Raw genomic sequence first — 21,063 nt, 5'->3', positions numbered from 1 at the left:
GTCCTCCCTGGACTGACCTATCTCCTCCCTACCTCCCCACCTACACTCACCTTTACTGGCTCCATCCCTGCCTCTTTGACCTGTCTGTTTCCTCTCCACCTATCTTCTCCTCTATCCATCTTCTATCCACCTCCCCCTCTCTCCCTATTTATTTCAGAACCCCCTTCCCCTCTCCCATTTCTGATGAAGGATCTAGGCCCGAAACGTCAGCCTTCCTGCTCCTCTGATGCTGCTTGGCCTGCTGCGTTCACCCAGCTCTACAACTGTAGGCCATTCAGCTTGTCGAGTGTGCCCCACCATTTGATACAATTGTGGCTGATCATCCACTTTAACGTCTTTTTCCATACTATCCCCATATTCCTTTACATCATCATTATTTAAAAAGCTGTCGATCTCTACTTTAAACCTACTCAACTGGAGATTCCACAGCTCCCTGCAGTTGAGAATTCCGAAGAATCATAACTGTCTGAGTAATAATAAATGCAGCATAATGGAGTATCATCAATGTGAGGTGAGAATTGGTCTCCAAAGGAACTTTACAATGGTCATCTCTACCGAAACTGTCAAGAACAGATGCATCTGCTGCAATTAATATTTTGTTAATTCATTTATGGGATCAAGGCATTGCTGGCCAGGCCAGCATTTACTGTCCACCCCTAATTGGCTTAAGAGTCACATGTAGTCCAGACCAGGTAAGGATGGCAGTTTCCTTCCCTAAAGGACATTAGTGAACCAGCTGGGTTTTTCCCAACAATCAACAATGGATTCATGGTCACCGTTAGACTCTTAATTCCAGATTTTAATTGAATTCAAATTCCACCATCTGACATGGCAGGATTTGAACCTGGGTCCCCAGAACATTATTTGGGTCTCTCAATTAGCAGTTCAGCAATAATACCACTCGGCCTTCAACTAACATGAAGTTTCCTCTGGCTAATTCCCTCACCACCTGCTGCAGACCTAGTCGAGTAGCTGGCTAAAGAAACATAGAAACTAGTAGCAGGAGCATGCCCTTCAGCCTACGTGTATGCCCTGCTATTATGATCACGTTTGACCTTCTCTTTGAAAGCCAGATTTTTGCTTTTCCCCATACCCCTTAAAATTTAAAAATGTGTCAATATCTTTCTTGAACATATTCTGTGAGTTGGCCTCCGTGCCCTTCAGGAGTAGAGAACTGTACAGTTTCGCTATCGTTTGAATGAGCTGGGACCTTAACTATCCATACTATACATTAATGATCTGGACAAAGAAACTGAGGGCATTGTTGCTAAGTTTGCAGAAGTTCCAAAGCTAAGTGGAGGAGTAGGTGGTGTTGAGGAAGTGAAGGGGCTGCAAAAGGACTTGGGCAGTCTAGGATCTTGGACAAAAAAGTGGCAGATGGAATGCGGGAAAATGTAAGGTTATACACTTGGTGGAGAAAATAAAGGTATAGACTATTTTCTGAATAGAGAAAGACTTTAGAAATGTGAAGTACAAAGCGACTTGGGGGTCCTAGTTCGGGATTCTCTTCAGGTTAACATGTAGATTCAGTTCACATTTAGGAAGGCAAATGCAATGTCAGCATTCATTTCAAGAACGCTAGAATACAAGAGCAGAGATGTACTACTGAGGCTGTATAAGGCTCTGGTCAGACCATATTTAGAATATTGTGAGCAGTTTGGGCCCCATATCTTTGGAAAGGGATATGCTGGTATTGGAGGGGGCTCGGAAGAGGTTTACGAAATGATCCTGGGGATGAAGGGCTTGACATATGAGGAGTGGTCTTGAGACTCTGGGTCTGTACTCGATAGAATTTGTAAGGATGAGGGGGTATCTCATTGAATCTTACAGAATACAGAGAGGCCTGGATAGAGTGGATGTGAGGAAGATGTTTCCCCTGGTAGGAGAGACTAGGATCAAAGAGCACAGCCTCAGAGAGAAGGAACAGCCCTTTAGAACTGAGATGAGATAGAATTCCTTCAGCCAGAAAGTGGTTAATCTGTGGAACTCATTGTCACAGGAGGCTGTGGAGGCCAAGTCATTGAGTCCATTTAAGACAGAGATATAAAGCTTCTTGATTAGTAAGGGGATCAAGGGTTTTGGGGAGAAGGCAAGAGAGTGGGGTTGAGAAACACATCAGCCATGATTGAATGGTGGAGCAGACTCAATGAGGAGAATGGCCTAATTCTACTATAGATCTTCTGGTCTTATGGAAGAAATGGTTAGTCATCTCAGTCTTAAATGGTCCACCACACATCCAGAGACTGTGCCCTGGCTCTACATGTCCACAGCCAAGGTAAAAATCCTTCCTGCATCTAGTCTAAGGAACCCTGTTAAAATTTTGCACATTTCAATCAAATCCCTTCTCATCCTTCTAAGCTCTAGTGAATACAGGCCTAGACAAACTAATCTCTCTCCGCAGAACAGTTCTACCATCCCCAGTATCAGCCTAGTGAACTTCCACTGCACTCCCTCTATGGCAAGTATATTCCTTCATAAGTGGGAAAACCAAAATTACACACAATACTCCAGGTGTGGTCTCACCAGGGCTCTGTACAACTGCATTAAGGCATCCCAACTTTTGAACTCAATCCTCCTACAATTAAGGCCAATATACCATCTGTCTTCCTAATTACTTGCTGCAATTTATTTTCATTGATTGGCGAACAAGGACACCCAGCTCTCTTTGTACATCTACATTTCCCAATATATTACAATTTACATCATACTCTTCCTTTCTGTTTTTCATACTGATGTGTGTAACTTCACATTTAGCCATGCTCTCCTGCATCACCATGCGTTTGCCCACTCAACTTGTCTGAATCACCTCTTGGCATCATCCTTACAATTTTCGATCCCATCTAGTTTTGTGTCATCAGAAAACTTGGAAATGTTGTATTTGTTTCCATCATCCAGGTCATTTTATTAATAATATATACACATATCAGAATAGGTGGGGTCCAAGCACTAATTCTGGTAGTACCCCACTAGTCACTGCCTGCCATTCAAAAAAAGACCCATTTATTCCCACTCTTTTTCCTGTCTGCCAACCTGTTCTCTATCTATGCCAATATATTACCCACTATCCCATGTACTTTAACATTGCGCATAGCCTTTCATGAAGGACCTTCTCCAAGCCGTCTGAAAATCCAAATATACCACATGCCTGGTTCTCCCTTATCTATTCATCTAGTTGAATTCTCAAAAAATGCCAGTAAATTTATCAAACATGATTTGCCTTCCCTAAACCCATGCTGGCTTTGCCAATCCCGTTGATGCTTTCCGGATGTTCCGTTATCACGTCTTTTATCATGAACTCTTAACATTTTCCCCACTACTGGTGTTAGGCTAACCGGTCTGTCGTTCTGTGCTTTTTTTCTGTCCCTCCCTTTTTAAGCAGTGCGGTTACATTTGCTAACCTCCACTATATAGGAACTGTTCCAGAGTCTATCAAATTTTAGAAGATGGCTACTAGTGTATCCAACATTTTCAGGATTACCCTGGGATGTAGATTATCAGACCCTGGTGATTTGGCAGCCTTTAAACCTAGTCATTTCCTTCGCACCACTTTCTTATTAATACTGATTTCCTTCAATTGCACCCTCTCACCAACATTTCTGGGAGATTATTTGTGCCCTCCTTTGTCAAGACAGAACCAAAGTATCTGTTCAATTCTTGCACCATTTCTTTGTTCCCAAATACAATTTCTCTGGTTTCTAAACATTAAAAGGTCTATGTTTGTCTTTACTAATATTTTTCCCGTCTTATATTCATGGAAAGTTTTACAATCCTTTTTTATGCCCTTTCGTACTCAGCCAGGTTGGTCAGTAATGGTGCTACTTAGCCACTGAAGTCCCCCATCTAAAGTACATTTTGTGCTCTAGCTCCCCCTGCTGTCCCATTGTGGACCTGCTGCCATGAGACTTCCTGGGACTCAGAGTCAATGTCAACTCCCTCCTGACTGTATATCATTGTGCTGCTACCTCTGCTGGGTCACCCCTGTTGATGAGACAGGTTATACAGAGGAATGATAATGGTGTCTGACACATTGTATGATTTAATAGGAAAGATTATATCAACTTGTTGCTCAAATAGTCTACAGTACAACTTTCCCAATTTTGGCACAAGATACCACATATAAGGAGAACTTTACAGGATCAACATGTGAGTGATGACCATTGTCATTTCTGGTGTCTTGTCGACACTGGGTGGTCTGTCTATTTTCATTCCTTTGTCAGACATTGTGTGATTAGACACAACTGAGTGGCGTGCTAAGCTATTTTAGAGATGATGCAAGGCCAGACCAGGTGAAAAATGCAAATTTTCCTTCTGTGAAGGATACCGGTGAACCAGACAGCTTTTTACGACATTGAAAATGGTTTCATGATCACTTATTAACAGAATTCAAACTTCACCTTCTGCCATGCTGGGATTCAAACCTGTCACCCGAGAACATTAGCCTGGATCTTTGGACAATAATACATTGGTAATACATTACCACTACACCACAACTTTCTCTCCCCTCATGACCATTAAAAGGTTTGCAAGTGATCGATGCAAAGGTGAACTGTAACATGGAATAAACTGGCATGACAGGCCAAAAGGTGTATTCTGATCCAGTTTTTTTTTAAAGTTCCTTTTAAGAGCAAAGTGTTAAACAAAGCCAAGAATATAACTAAATAGAATTTAGCAGATGAAGAGTAATCTGCACACTGCTGTGCTGACAGGAATTTCTGTTTAAATGAGTGATTGGGATAAGAATTAGTCCATCATGCTGCTACCTGAATGCCAATTCAGATGGAAATGGTATAGGTCAAGATATAAATAGACCAGGATGAGAGAGATTTTAGGACGTGAATCCAGGAGGACAATATACTAGTAAATTAACAAGACAAGCTGTTTGAATGTGTCAAGGCAAGCTGAATGTTAAGTTTTAATGGAAAAAACTCCACAAGAGCAGGCTAGATGCCTCCTACACAAAATATCACTGAACAATCGTAACTTGCTTACCTCCCGCCAAGTCCTCAGGGTAATCACATGCACTGACTGTAAGAGAAGGAACAAAGGAAGTTAATATATTTGTTATGTTACGGGGAAAGTTTCCATTGAATTCAAGAAACGGAGGCACAATTTCCAAATATGGCATCTGAACAACAGAATCAAAAGGTTACGTCTTCTGGGGTTCTGAATTGTAGCAACAGTGGGAGCAATAGCCAAAGGGTGTGTCAGGCATTAAAAGATGGAGATGTCTGGATTCTGCAACCTAAGTTCTACTAAAAGTCAAAACTGTAAGAGAAGTCTGGTAATTGGAATCACTTCCCTGCATTCCTCTTCTAAAAGAGCGGGTGAGGGTGTGAAAGGCAGAGGCAAGGTTCCTAGCTGTGCAATTGGAGAGACCCCAGGCTAGTCGTGGTGGACAGAATGCAGGACAGTACTTCAGCTTCAAGCAGAAAATAATGGCACAATACCAACAGTAACAGAAGCCAGGTTCAAACTTGTTCAATGTTTTTATCACTTCCAGAAGACATAGAAAAGTATTTAAAACATTTCCCAAGAGGTAAAAATTCCCAACAAGTGAGATTTCCCCAAGGGATTTCTCCCCTACTCTCTCTGAACAGGCACGGAAATATACCAGGAACTGGATTAGGAAGGGTCCAGTAGAGAAAAGAAGCTGAACAAACCTCATACAGAAAATTGCAGTTTTGAGTTTGATGACATGGAAGTCTTGTAACAACTGTACAAGATGGACGTGGGGTGGACTGCTTTGGTCCCCTTATTTAAGGAACGAAATATTGGCATTTGTCACAGTCTAAAAGAAATTCACATAGCTGATTTCTGCAATGAAGGGGGTGATTTATCAAAAAAACAATGAAACAGATTAGGCCTTGATTCATTAGATTTTTAAAGAATAAGAGATGATCTTGTTGAAACATACTACATTCTGAGGGGGCGTGACAGGGTAGACGTTGGAAATAAACACAATAAGTGTGGAAATCGACAATAAAAACAAAGTGCTGGTGAAACTGAGAAGGTCTGGCAGCCTCTTTAGACAGAAAATAGAATTAATATTTCATGTCCAGTGATCCTTTGTCAGAACTGGAAGCAGAACTGGAAACTGGATTTTTCTCTTCACAGGCGTTGTCAGACCTGCTGTACTTCTCCAGCACACTGTTTTTGATTTAAATGTTGAAAAGAGTTTCCACCAGTAAAGGATTATTGAACTAAAGGGATATTGTTAAAGTAAAGGGATATTCATTCAAAACCAAGATGCAAAAGAGTTTCTTCTCCCAGAAGGTGGTGATGTATGGATTTCACTACCAGGGTTTTGTGGGGGCTAGGTCACTCTAAGTATTTAAAGTGGAGGTAGAAAATTTTTGAAATAGCACGGATTTGGTAGCTGAAAGAAGCTGCATAAAAGAGGAACAGAGATCTGGGACAAATAGGCTGTTGAAAGATGAGGCAGGCTTGAGAGGCTGAATGGTCTATTTCTCCAACTAATGATTTATTGAATTATTTATTTATTGTCATGTGTACCAAAATATAGCGAAAAGCTTCGTTTGCGAGCGATACAGGCAGATCATAGTAAGCAAATGATGTACAGATCAAAAAGACATAGAGGCATATAGGTTACATTGCACCAGGCATGCACTAGACAAGATCAACGTTAGCAAGATCAGCGTTATTTAAGGCTAGAGTCCATTCACCAGTCTGGTAAAGGCCAAGAAGTTTCTGATGGCCCTCATTTTCCAGTGGCCTGACAATCATTATTTCAGCATAAATAGGATTTGCGCAGGGACCCGGGAAGTTTAAAACTCTGTTGGGGAATGCCTCTACATCTGGAATGCTTGTAAGTCTCCAACTAAACTGTATAATTCAGACGGTTCCATTGAAATTAAGTAAAATAGTTACTCTGATCTAATTAGATGCATAAGCTAACCAGGGTAAATATTCAACTGACTCCAAACTTAACTCACACACTTCCGACTGTACCTACACCATGCCATTTACACCTACTCAGGCCCTGACCCAATGGGCCCCAGGACCCCCTCTCCCAACAGTGGACACACTCATCCCACTTCTCCATGCCACAGGACACAATGCCCCTCCACGTCATGGGACACATCCCCTCCCATTTCTCCACGCCTCAGGACACACCCCCTCCTCCACGCCACTAGACACCACACCACCCCCCAATTCTCCACTCTACTGGGCACAATGCCCCCACCTCAGGCTCAGCACCTGACCTCCCTTCTTACAATCTCCAACACACTCTCCCTTGCCCCACAGCACACGTGACCCATCTGCCCTGCCACTTGACATAGATCTCTCCACCTAACCCCAAATTACCCTAAACACTGCATCACTTACCTGGACCCCCTGCCACCTTGCACCCTGGCATCCCATCCACCTGGCATACAACCCGCTGCTCATCTGATATCCTACGCGCTGTCGCCCTATCCCACAGCCAGCTGCTATTGCCACCCCAGTTATCTTACACCCCTACCCGCTTGTCTACCTTCCATGTACCCTAACATCAAATTTAAACTTATGTACTTACCATTTGACAGCAGCTATCAAAATGTGTCTCTAGATGTTTAAATTTCAGAATACGGCAGGGGACTGCTGTGAAAAGAGCACCTAATTTGTCTTCTCCCAACAGCTGTGCACTACCAGAGAATGAAAGTGCAACCGCACATTTCTGAGTGAGCCCAGAGTGGAACCTCCCCGCTAGAAGTGCAGAGCTCCCTCTTTTCATGGGAAAGAGGGGGCAGAGTAGCAATCTGTTTGAGACTGCCCCTTCTCAGGAGTCTTGTCCTGTTCCTATGATGCCAGCCAAAGACTGCTCACTCTCCAAAGACCAGGTTGTTAACCTGTCTGACAGCAGGAATTTAAAGATCTATTTCTCTCAGTGGGAAATCCTGATGAAAATACTGGCCTGCACACCTCATCCACAAGGGCAGTATTGATAAGGAATAATTTTAAGTTTTTAAATAAATGGAGACAGAATAAAGCTGAGCAAGATAAATGAGCAAAATAGCTACTAAAATTGTGTAGGGAAGCAACAGCAAAGTATAGATCCATATATATTTACTTTCATGCAGATTAACAATACTATAATAAAATTACTTCTGGTGTCTCAAGTATCTTCATTATTCCATGCATACATTTATTTCCGTATATAATGCAAGAGCTGAAAAAAAATAACATCCAGCCAGACAGCAATTGTACTTTGCCTCACAGCAGTCTATAAAGAGAGAAAATAAACCAAACATAGGGAATAAATTGAGCAAACATAAAATGCATCCGATTAGACAACGGCCAAATAGTAGAATGGAACTGGAAGCCTAAAAAGCATTTGAATTTATCAACATTTTATAAGGCACTTTCCCCCTTGCAATCAGAGTCCAGCGAACAAATGATTTAAAGGTGTGATTCAGTTCCTGTTTCAATCAATGCCCAAATTGGATATTTCAGCAGAGCGCTGAGACAGATTTCCTATTATCAGCCTTATCTGTGAAGATGAACAACACAACTTCCAGGGGCTGACCCGTGGGGGTCCAACTTTTTCATGCTGTAAAAGATCAGTGAAATGTCCCAAAAAGTGTAATCCTTTCAAAAGAAATCCAACACATCCTTTGATGAATATAACATACACTCGCGCTCTTCCATAAATATTCAGAAGCTTATCTCATGCTCTGATCCTTATACCATAATTGTATTTTCTTAACAAAATCCGAATAGTGACAAAGATTGTACATGTTACCTTGGTCCCCAGATAGATTATTTGTCCTCCATGGCCACTAACCGATTGGTAGCATGCCTTTTCTCCAACCAGGGCCTTTGAGAAAGAAATGATATTTTAATTTAAATCATTTTTCAAAATAGCTTAGCATAGAACAAATAATATTACAATTTGTTTGAGAAACCATTAAAAGCTTGGGCAATGATAATCAGAATTATTCCCTCCCTAATGGCATTGTGACTCTGCAGGTCAAGGCAGTGGTTTATCACCATTTTCTCAAGGGCAACTAGGGACGGTCGGCCAGTGACACCCCACGTGCCGCAAGAGAACAAAAACAAATAAGCGGACAATATTAAGTGACACCACCAATTATTTCAGCTTTCCAATGGACTTAACATGTGAATGGACCGACCAGACCTGGATAGAACAGAGCAAGCAGTACCAGGCAGAAGGGATCACTCAGAGCAGATAAACTGACCACCTTGTCTGCTAAGGAGTAGGCTATTTGGTGCCTCGAGTCTGTCCTGTTATTTGGCAAGATCATGGTTGATCTAATTGTGGCCTCAATCCACTTTCCCTCTATATCTGGAACGCTTGCAAGTCTCCAACTAAACTGTATAATTCAGACAGTTCCATTGAAATTAAGTAAAATAGTTACTCTGATCTAATTAGATGCATAAGCTAACCAGTGTAACTATTCAACTGACTTCATACTTAGCTCACACACTTCCACCAGACCGCTTACTCCTACTCAGGCCCTATCTGGCAAGATCATGGTTGATCTAATTGTGGCCTCAATCCACTTTCCTGCTTATCCCTGTACCTTTGGAGTCACAGAGATCCATAGCATAGAAATAGGCCCTTTAGCCTATCATGTTCGCGTTGGTAAAAAGACAACTACCTAACAATTGTCATCTTATTTTCGAGCGCTCAGCCCTTGGCCTTATGTGTCTTGGCATCACAAGTGTAAATCTAAATACTACTTAAATGTTATGAGGGTTTCTGCTTTCACCACCCTCACAGACAATGAATTCCAGATTCCCACACCTTCCTCACATCTCCTCTAAACCTTCTGCCCTTTTACTTAAATCTATGGCTCCTGGTTATTGATCCCTCAAAGGAGAAAGGTTCCTTCCTAACTATCTTATCTATGCCCCTCAATTTTATACATCACAATCATGTCCCCTTTCAGTCTGCTCTGCTCTAAGGAAAGCAGCCCCAGTCTGTCCAATCTCTCTTCACAATCAAAAATACAAAAGATATGGTCTTTAGACCAATGCCTACCTTGTTAACTCCTTTCCTTTTGAAATTTCTATAAAAACTTACTATCTGCTTTTATGCTTGCAGCTAGTTTTCTTTCATACTTTAATAATTCTCTCAAATTTGTCAATATTTGCTGTTTTTATATCCTGTTCAATATTCTGACCAGCCACCTATCTATGCGCAATTATCTGAAAAGTTACATAATTTCAAAACATTCTCTTCCTCACAATAACATGAACTAATTCTCTCTCCACAGATGCTGCCAGACCTACAGACTGTCTGCAGGATGTTTGTTGCATAACAATACGCTTTTCTCTTCAAGTCTGATACAATTTGGAGCTTCTTGTTAGGTTAGTTAACCATAGGTGGTGCTCCCTCCTCAGAATTTTTTTTCTTATTGGAATGCATCTATTATGTATATTCTAAAGTATGACCTTAAGTGATTTCCACTGCATCACTATGGTCCAATCCTTCGACTTAATTGGCCAATTCACCTCAGCTAGCCTCTGCTTGCAAGGTCTCATAATTGCCTTTAATTAATTTCAAAACACTAGTCTTACATCCACTGTTCCATCCCACAAACTGAATGTAAAAATCAGTCCCCTTACAGTAACTACTTCCTAGAGGTACATTCACTGTGAGATAATTTATTAATCTGATCTCATTGCACGGTGGCCAAGTGGTTAGCACTGCTTCCTCACAGCGTCAGGGACCCGGGTTCAATTCCACCATCGGGCGACTGTCTGTGTGGAGTTTGCACATTCTCCCCGTGTCTGCGGGGGTTTCCTCTGGGTGCTCTGGTTTCCTCCCACAGTCCAAAGATGTGCAATTTAGGTGGATTGGCTGTGCTAAATTGCCCATAGTGTTCAGGGATGTGTAGCTTAGGTGGGTTATAGGGGGATGGGTCTGGGTGGGATGCTCCAAGGGTTGTTGGGCCAAAGGGCCTGTTTCCTCACTGTAGGGATTCTATGATTCTAGTATCAGATCTGGTACAGTCTGCTCTCTGATTGGCTCCAGGACTGCTGTTCTGAAAAAAATATCCTGAAAATATTCCATCATCTAGGCCACCTTTGCCCAACTGATCTTTCCAATCTGCATGTAGATTATATAGAAATCTCCCATGACTATCACTGTACCTTTCTGACAAGCTCCAATTATGTATTTCTTTATGCTTTACCTTACCCTGTGGTTACTGTTAGGGGCTTATCTATCATTCCCACAAGTGACTTCTTGCCCTTATAATTTCTAATCTCTAATCAAACTACATTCTGGGGGGTTTCCCGAACTCAGTTCATCCCAGGGCCACCCCTCGACATTTCCAAGTACTCAGAAATCCCAAATATCTTGTTCTCTTCAATATTCAGGTACCAATCCCGCAGCCATGTTACTGTAATACTTTCAGTTGTATTTATTTCTAATGAGCTATCAATTCATCTGTCTTCTTCTGAATGCTGTGTTACATTCAGAAACAGAATCTTTAGTTTGCAACCTCTAGACTTATCTGTTGATTCACTCATAGATACGTACTCTCCATCTCTCCCTGCCTGGTCTGTTTATCATTTTGCATTGTACATTTCTTTCATGCCTTGTCTTTTATCATTTTTTACCACATTTTCCCAGATTTTAACCCTTGTCCCAGCATTTAGAGTCATCTGCACTTTGCTGATTTTTCAGTTCACAAGATTACCAACTCTAATATAATTCAGTTGCACACTGTCCCAATGGTACATATCCTACTTTTCTCGGTAATGACTCCTACGCTATATGAATCAGACTGAAAACAAAAAAATGCTGGAACTCACAGCAGGTCACGCAGCATCCGTGGAGAGAGAGCAAGCTAATGTTTCAAGCTTGATGACTCTTTATCAGAACTGACAAAGTGTGGAGGGGGCAGCATTTATGCAATATTGGGGGGGGCGGAGTTCTGGGGAGGAAAGGGTGCTGATAGTGCAGATTAAATGATCATCGGAGAAACCAAATACAAACTGGGTGACCGCTTTGCAGAACACCTCCATTCTACATGCAAGCATGACCCCGACACTCCCACAGCCGGTCATTTTAACACAGCATCCTGCTCGCAAGCCTACTTGTCTGGTCCTCGGTGTGGAGTAGTGCTCCAGCAACATACAGCGCAAACTGAAGGAGTAACACGGGACTTAACACTGAGTTCAACACCTTCAGAGTGTGAACTCACTCCCATTCCTTCCCTTTCTTTTAGCTTTACTTGTGACATTCTCTGTCACCATGTCTTCTCTCCCCTCCTCCCACTCCAGTGGGACTATCTGTTCTTTCCAGTCTGGCAGTGAGACACACCATTGTTCTGCCATTGTCACATTTCGATCACTTAATGTGCACTAACCACACCCCTTCCCCCCCAGCACGCCAACCCCCCCACTACTGCATAAATGTTGCCCCCTCCACACTTCACGTCAGCTCTGATGAAGAGTCATCTAGCCTCGAAACGTTAGTGTGCTCTTTCTCCACGGATGCTGTCTGACCTGCTGTGATCTCCAGCACTTTTTGTTTTCAGTACAGATTGCAGCATCTGGAGTAATTTGCTCCTACCCTATGAATCAGAAACTGCTTTCTTCACACCAGTCTTTGGGCCATACATTGATTTCTCCATCTTTATTTGCCCTATACTATTTGCTCATGGAGCTCCCCGACAGGTGGATTGGGCAAGAAGGTAACAAATAACTTTCAATTCGGTCAAGAATGAAAAGATAAATTCTGGTAAAAAGATCATGGAAATATGGTATAAAATAGAAGGCATTCATCTGGAGAGTATGCAGGAGCAGACAGACCTGGGTGTAAATGTGCACAATCATAAAAAAAATGGCTGGGCAGGTAGAGAAAGCGTTAGTAAGGTAAATGGTATCCTTGGCTTTTAAGAGGGAAATAGAGTACAAGAACAAGTAGACTAAGCTGAACTTGTATGAGACACAAATTAGACCTCAGATGGCTAACTGCATACATTTCTGGTGTCACATTTCAGGAAGATGTCAAAGCTTTACTGATAGTACAAGATATTTGCGGTAACGATTCCAGGGATGAGGTGCTTCAGTTATGAAGTCAGACAGAAGAGGTTGGTATTGTTTCTCTGGAGAGGAGAAGATTAAGAGGCGACCTGAAGCTCATGAAGGGTCTGAGCAGAGTAGACAGGGAGAACTATATTCAAGCATAAAATGATCAAGAAATAACACAGCATGAGGAAAATAATTTGCAAAAGAAGCAAGTGTAATGAATGACAAGGCTAGGGGGCAAGGCAGGAGAATGCCACTAAGTCATGATGTTCATTCACAGAACCAGAACAGACATAATGGCCTCTCCTGGCACTGTAACAATCATGTGATTCCACAATATGTTACTCTTATTCCAGGAGCTCTTATTGTGCATATTAATCACCATGAATACCTTGGTGTTGATTAAAACTTTGAAATTGTCCTCTATTCACCAAAATCTAGAATGCTAATATATGTCAAGAAAAGTAGGAGTTTCATTTCCAACTTCTGGGAATTCCATGAGCAAACTAGCATAGGAGCAAATATGTTAAGCCATCAAGATAAAAATGTTCCAGTGACAATACATAGTCAGTCTGGAATTGGTTGATCGCAGACAGAGTGGCAGCTGTGATAATTAATGGCCTCAATATTCGCAAGGTAGTGGGCCCATGAATGGAACTGAACAAACAGGATGTGAGGAAAGGCTTTGGGGGCTTTGTAACCTAGCATTAGGCACACTTTTAAATAAAAAACAATAAAAAATCTCATTTTTCACAAGTTGGCAAACAGGAAACAAAAAGAAGCTATTGGAACAGCTAGAAAGAATAACTCTAAGCAAGCAGAAAATAAGTTGTTTATAAGCTGGCATGATAAATTGATTCTTAAAAATCAGTTTTAATGTCCTAAAAATATGTCCAAAAGGATGTCATTCATAAATTAGCAACAACAGTGGCTAGAACAACCATGATGATCTGTAACACAATCCATCATCCCAACAAATGTAATATACATCAACACTGCTTACATATATAAACCAAACAGCATTATGCAGACTTCATTTTTTGATGTTCATCATTTATCATTTCTCACGTCCTCATGATGTCTCATAGTATTTTACAACTGACATTCCTTTTGAAATACAGTGACTATTATTTTGTAGGTCATTATAGTAGCTAGCCTATGTACAGCGAGGACCCACAAATAACATTTCAGATAAATGGACAGTTAATGTTTAAGGAGGAATATTGAGACATCAGAAAACATCACAGCTTTTCATAAGAGATAATAAGAAAAGTAGGGGTTTCATTTCCAACTTCTGGAAATTCCTTGAGCAAACTAGCACAGGAGCTAGACCCTGAAGGGTCTAGGCCCGAAACGTCAGCTTTCCTGCTCCTCTGATGCTGCTTGGCCTGCTGCGTTCATCCAGCTCTACACCTTGTATTCTCAGATTCTCCAGCATCTGCAGTTCCTACTATCTCTGGAACAGCTTTTCATAATTTTTTCACTAACTGGTGTTACGGAACAACGCCCTGTCAACCTATACAAATTATAATCAAATCCAAAAGGTAACAATATAGCAGTTGTTCATTTAAATATTGATCTTATTTATTTGCTCACATCTCCAGACTAGACTCCAAATCTTTGAGCAGAGTGGTAGGGGAAATTTGTTGAGTTAACCAATAAATCCACATGAGTTTCCAACAGGGATTAGAATGAGGTAGAGAGTTTTAGTTAACTTCATAAGCAATACTCTTATAAATCATGTAAGATTTACTTTCATTTATTGTTATTCAAGAAAGTAGTCAAGTTAAAAACAAAAATAATTTAAACTGCACAAACACACTCAGATGCTGATGAGGCAGATGGACAGTTTCTGTGAAAATGAACTCGCTGGCTGAACCAGTATTAACCATGAGGTCTTATTTGGAAATGGAGCATGAGGATGACCCCGTTCCACAGCAAGAAATACAAAGCAATGAGGTTTAGTCAAGAATGGGAACAAAGCACAGGCTCTGGAGAGAAGAGAGGATGGCACCTGGGAAAGCAGGATTGGTGAGACCAGGTCAGAATCTTTTCTGAGGTAAACTCTCCCAATGTTGTCTCAATAAATAATCGTTGACCTGTACCTTGAGACTCCAAGACTATGCATAAATACTGCAACAAAAAGCAAGAGAACTAGCAACTGAGTAAAGCTGATTCTGACTGTACCTTCCATAAAGCTAGATGAATGGGCACGTGTATTTTTATTTAACATCAAAGATGGTGGGCTGGTTATACAACACATACCAGAAACCATGCTACTCAGAACAATACCTCCCACGTACAAGAATTTCTCATGTTTTCAAAGCATTTTTAAAAACGCTTGGAAGATTGTGTTTAATAAAGACAGTAGATGTTATGATATTAAGTGATGTGTAATTGATTCATACGCAGTAAGCCTATTTATTTTTATTCGATAGTATATTGCCTTAACTTTCATCTAAAGATCAAAAAATACAACTAAAACTCCAATGATATCACCAGAAGTCTACTTTTTCTCAAAATAGCTGCTTCCATTTCCAAAGTAATAAAAGCAGAATCAAAATATGCATAGTATTAATTTAAGTTCAATTACTAGATGCACAAAAAGCAATATTATAGCAAACACGTGATGAAAGAGAAGCCAATGTTCAACAAAGGGAGGTGAAAGGCAGATTTTTACAAGTATAATTGGTACGTTTCAGTGCTCATTTCTTGGACACTATGAATGGCCATAGAGCAGGAGCAGGGAGGGAAAGTATGGGCCATGGTGCGTCTGCTTCCAGACCCCTATCTCTCCCCTCCAGAGGTTTTAATCAAGTGCTCTTGTAATACGCTTTGGGTACGACTGGATAAATTGGTGGCAGCCCTCATTCCATGATGTTTTACCAGTGGCAGTCTGTAGCATTGAATACACCTATACCAGCTCAATCCTTTGCCAGACCCAATCTTAATGTGATCAGAGTACTATGAAAGTCAGTGACAAGAATCCAGATAAATATCATCACGCCTTCATACTCAAGTATTCCCCTGTGCCATCTGCAATTTAGCTACTATGTTAAATTAAAGTGTGACTCACAGGTGATTTGAGCTGATGAGTTGACATTTGTGCTATACTGATTTCATCGTCCAATGTCTGCAGCCTATGCAGATCTCATTATTAATTCATCCTCTATTGAATACATAGCATCAGTATCTGAGTTTGTGGCTGAGAGTGCAAAATCACAAGATTGCAACTCTTAACTACGAGAAAGGAGAAAGACACAGGTTTTGGTGTGGGAAGCAGGGGTGGGGCGAATAAGAGATGCATGGTTACACTTTCTGAAGCTGGTAAATCCAAACAGAATGTGGGATGGTGTTGGAGGTGGGGGAACACAATGGTAAGAGGAAGAGGATCTGAAATGATGACACAGTCATCTTCAATTGTTTCAGCGCCTTACTAGCCATGACCTTGGTTTAACAACCAGTGCAATCTTCTCTACATGCACCAGATACAGAAGCATGTCTTTCCCCCTTCAATTAATTCCTGCTGCCCCTGGTTTATTCTGCGAGAGAGTCAAGTGTGTCAGTGGCTGTCATTCACTCTGATTGGGTGATCTGATTGCAATTGCAAGTGTTCAAATTGAGAGGTGTGATGCTTGTAGATGTACTAAGTGTGTGTGGGCTCAGTGTAACATATGAATATCAGTACTGAATCTTAATTGGTAGAAATTGTTTGCATGCAAGTGTATAGCGAATTGAGTAATGCCTGAGACCAGTGGTAACATTGGTTGGATATATCCTTTAAAGATCCATTGAAAAACCTTGACGACTCGTGAAGTTAATGAACATTTTATAGCACAGCATCCTGTTCCTCCAAGATTGACTCAAGGCACTGTTTACTTCCACTGCAGTTTTCAGTTATTTGTCTGGATAGTCTCCAGTCTTTCCTAAGAGAAAGGATTCTCCTTCATCGCACCTTCGACGCCAAGGCTTCCAGTGCAACATCCAAAATCCTTGGAGCTTGCTCTCTCATGTTATGTCATCCTTCTGTCTTTCCAAAATTAAAGAATTCCTGCACTAGTGCCAACATTTGCTCCAACCAAAATCCAACTCTCCTTTCGGGAGTCACAGGCTAACTTGAACTGATGTTGGTAAATCACAATTATGGGCCTCCTTCTGAAGCTTGAACCAATGAACAGAGCAGTTAGCACTGGATGCTCACAGTAATTCAAATGACCTAGCAGTAAATTCATTTGTTGCCTGCATTATGTAAAGACCATTTTTGTCCTTTTGCACTGGTTTAAAAATGAGAAACAATACTGCTTTAAACAGAGGAAACTGTACACGATGTTTGTATTCTAAAAATGGAAACAAGCTGCTGGAACACAGGTGAGCCGTATTTACAACATTGCCTTTTTCATGTGGTGAGGGAGCATTCCAGACAGAATTGCACCACCTGGGTGTACAGGACAACTTTGTCCAGAGGTAGTCTTTTGATTTTTTTTAAAATCAGAACCAGACTCAGCAGATTGATTGTGGCCGCCTGCCAAGGAATCAAACTTGTGTTTGAACAATGCAGCAGAAAGATCCAGCCCAGTGACGAAAAATTATCTCATGTCTCTCTCTCTCTCCATTCTGTGTGGAGAAGTAAAAGAAGATTGCCAGTAGCAAGCTACTTTCCTCCACATTTCCCTGTAAGATGCTGCCTTGGCAAATTCCCTTTTGAAAGAAAAAAAAGGGGAAAACCAACTTCAGAGGCACTGAAGAGAAAATTCTCAGCTGTTGAACGAAAGACGGAGAACTGGTTGTATTGTTAGGTTGAAAGACCCATTGGGTTCTTTAAGATATCAAAATTAATACAAGATATGTGTACTTTATAGCGCATTTACTGGGTTCAAATACTTAATATATACAAACGAATGAGCAAATCTATCGTCTTAATTACATAATACATATGCAGGCTAATGAGTCTCACTGTTTTTCAGCTAGTCAAGGTCTAGTGATGGTGGCACTTGGGAGGTTTCTCTCAGATTCCATTGCCCTAGTCTCACAAACCCGTCTGGTAATGATGTCCAATGAGTGGGGTAAAATCCCCAGTATTAATACTCTTCTGAATCTAATGTTACAGGCTCTTTCATGATTTCCTAGTACTTCCAGTACTTTTGCAGACATTCTGTTGTTAAAAAAGAATTCCAGGTGACTGTGAGCTAGCTGCACAATAGTCTGCCTCCCAGGCCCCAGCCAAGGTCACAGCAGTTACTTTCTACCAAAACAAGTTGTTTCTACACTAGATAACAAGGTGTAGAGCTGGATGAGCACAGCAGGCCAAGCAGCATCAGAGGAGCAGGAAAGCTCATATTTCGAGTCTGGACTCTTCTTCAGAAATGGGGTCCAGACCCAAAACATCAGCCTTCCTGCTTGGCCTGCTGTGTTCATCCAGCTCTACACCTTGTTATGTCAGATTCTTCAGCATCGGCAGTTCCTGCTATCTCTGTTTCTACACTTGACCCACTTTCCAAGTAAATTTCCACTTTCTTCAATTGCTCACTGTCATGACCAATTAACCCTTAACAATCTGGTTTGGAGATTTTTTTTTAAACCCAATAGTACCTAGTTGTTTTCACAACCTCCTATCATCAGTAATGAGTCAGGTGGGAAAAAATACTCAAAAGAAAACAACAGATACTGGTGCCAGTATACTGGCTTCCGAGATTTTATTTTTCTTTCCCCACCCATAATACTTGCGTTTTGTCTTGGATCTCATGTATAGGAAAAGGGTTGGGATAATGTTATAAACAATTCAACTTCTCTGCTTATTACCATTGGTTAAAAAAGTCTGATTATTATAAATAGCTATTTTCCTATTAATGGAAATGGTCTGGTGTGCATTCTTTTTAATTTGAACTTTTAGGTAAAAATTGGGAAATTAGGAAACAATCAGATTTTCAAACTTGTGACGACTCCACGAATTTTAGTTTTCGGTTCACTTCCCCACTAAGCATGGAAAATTGAAGCATGACAATGCCATTTCACGATCCCTGTGCTTGTTTTCACAGGCAACTATTTTACAAGTGAAGTCCTGGTATTATAGATTTGGAAAGGTAGGATTTATGATGCAGTGCAGGTGCTCCTGTCACTGGACCAGGAAGCCCAGGTTCAAGTCCCACCTGCTCCAGGGGTATGTAATAACTGCTCTGAACAAGTTGATTAGAAAGAAAATCTAGATCAGGATAGGTATAGAGTTTTATTTAGACCACTTGGAGATCTGGGTGTATGCACTACTTAAAATAGCACCCAATTAAGGTCTGTTTTGCTTAGATTTCCACACAAGCTCATTTTCATACCACTGAGCACAAAACTTACCTTGAGCCAAGACAAATGGTCAATGTTTCACAATGCCTGTTACTATTTTGCATTAAAATATATTTTTTTATTTATTTAATAGCAATAAATGATTGCAGTTATATTAATAAACCCAAAAATGGGTTTATTACAACAAAATAAGTTGGTAAAACTAAATTTGTAATCAGTGTCCATTCCACTGAGTAACTCCAAATTAAAATGGCTTTAAATCTACGCAGATGAACAATTTCATTAGTTTAGCTGGGTGCAGTAATTGGTTACTTGGAAAAGTTTTTTTTGAAAAGTCTTCTAAATGTGCTTATTGGTGTTCTTGAGCCTGAAGGCAATGGATGCAATTAGCAAGAATTCGCTATGGTAATTAATTCATTGCGTCATAGCCACAATGTTGAGCTATCCAATTAGTTTCACTGCCTCATACTTTCCTCTGTATTTTCTTCTCTCTCTTCAGACATACTTCTCAAGCTCTTTTTGGACTAAACCTGTTTCGAAAAATCTTTGAGGCAGTGTATTCCAGAACATGCAAAAATAAATTCTCCTGGCTCGCCCTTGGTTCTCGTGCTAATTATCTTAAATCTGCTACCTATTGATCATCCTGCCAATGAAACTAATTTCTCTTTCTTGTCTCTTTTCATTTTGTACACATTAAATCACCAATAAGTGTTCATGTCTTCTATTTGTATAATTGCTGTAGTTAAGCAGTTTTATCTATAGTGGGGTTGAAGTTTGGCAGAAGTTTCTAACGGACTAGGAGACACTAAGAACTACAGATGCTGGAAGCCACAGTCAAAGAACACGGAGCTGGACAAAGACAGCAGGTCAGACAACATCAGAGGAACAGGAAAGTCAACACTTCAGGCTCAAACCATTTCAGCCCAAAACGTTGATGTTCCTGATCCTCTTGTAGTGTCTGACCTGCTGGGTTTGTCCAACTCCATGTTTCTTGACTCAACCTTCTAATGGAAACTGTTAGTATTGAAACCTTGAGAATGTAATTTTCTCATCTGTCCTAAAAAAAATCCTGGCTTCTCTTTCCTCTACGCACAAGTCCCTCATCCCAGAGATAACCGCTGTAACTTTCCTCTGCACCTGAAACCCTCAATACCCTTACTAAAGGTTTTGCCCAGTCTTATACACAACACTCTGCCTGCCTAAACAGCAGCTTAAAGGTTGAGGATAATATCCCTGCTTTTGTAAGTATGACTATTTATAAAGCTAGCGATCCCATGAGAATATCATAGGAACTAAATACATTCACTCGGTTAAAAAAATCCAGACACAGTTGACAGCTGTTAACTAGATGGGCAACAGACAATGGCTTAGGAGTCAATTGTCTTCATCACTTAGCCACTTTGTCTAAACACACACCATTCACTGTCATTAGTTGACAATATCTGCTCTTATTACCAGTGCACAGAACTTCACTCCCCTTCCTCTTCTAAGAAAGAACAGAAATCAGAGCACCAGAGACCACAAAAGAAAATGGCATTGAATTACCACAGAAATATTTACTCTTCAAAATATATTTGTGAGAGCTTCAGTAAACCTTGTGATTTGTATCAGAGATAGTAGGAACTGCAGATGCTGGAGAATCTGAGATAACAAGGTGTAGAGCTGGATGAACACAGCAGGCCAAGCAGCATCAGAGGAGCAGGAAAGCTGACGTTTCAGACCTAGACCCTCTAGGCCCGAAACGTCAGCTTTCCTGCTCCTCTG

General features: G+C 40.9%; 1 protein-coding gene across 5 annotated transcripts in view; it reads right to left on the bottom strand.

The window, feature by feature from the left end:
- vps8 (VPS8 subunit of CORVET complex) overlaps positions 1-21,063 on the bottom strand; it is a 518,442-nt gene that overhangs the window by 448,801 nt on the left and 48,578 nt on the right. For all 5 annotated transcript variants that reach the window (XM_048598730.1, XM_048598733.1, XM_048598732.1 and 2 more), the window contains 2 exons: positions 8,744-8,818; positions 4,990-5,025 (listed from right to left, as the gene is read on the bottom strand). In XM_048598730.1, coding sequence (XP_048454687.1) covers positions 4,990-5,025; positions 8,744-8,818 — 111 coding nt within the window. The remainder of the gene's footprint in view (positions 1-4,989; positions 5,026-8,743; positions 8,819-21,063) is intronic.

The sequence above is a fragment of the Rhincodon typus genome, chromosome 7, assembly GCF_021869965.1.
Source record: "Rhincodon typus isolate 14 chromosome 7, sRhiTyp1.1, whole genome shotgun sequence".
Classification (NCBI taxonomy): Eukaryota; Metazoa; Chordata; class Chondrichthyes; order Orectolobiformes; family Rhincodontidae; genus Rhincodon; species Rhincodon typus.
This window is presented reverse-complemented; position numbering and strand designations above follow the sequence as displayed.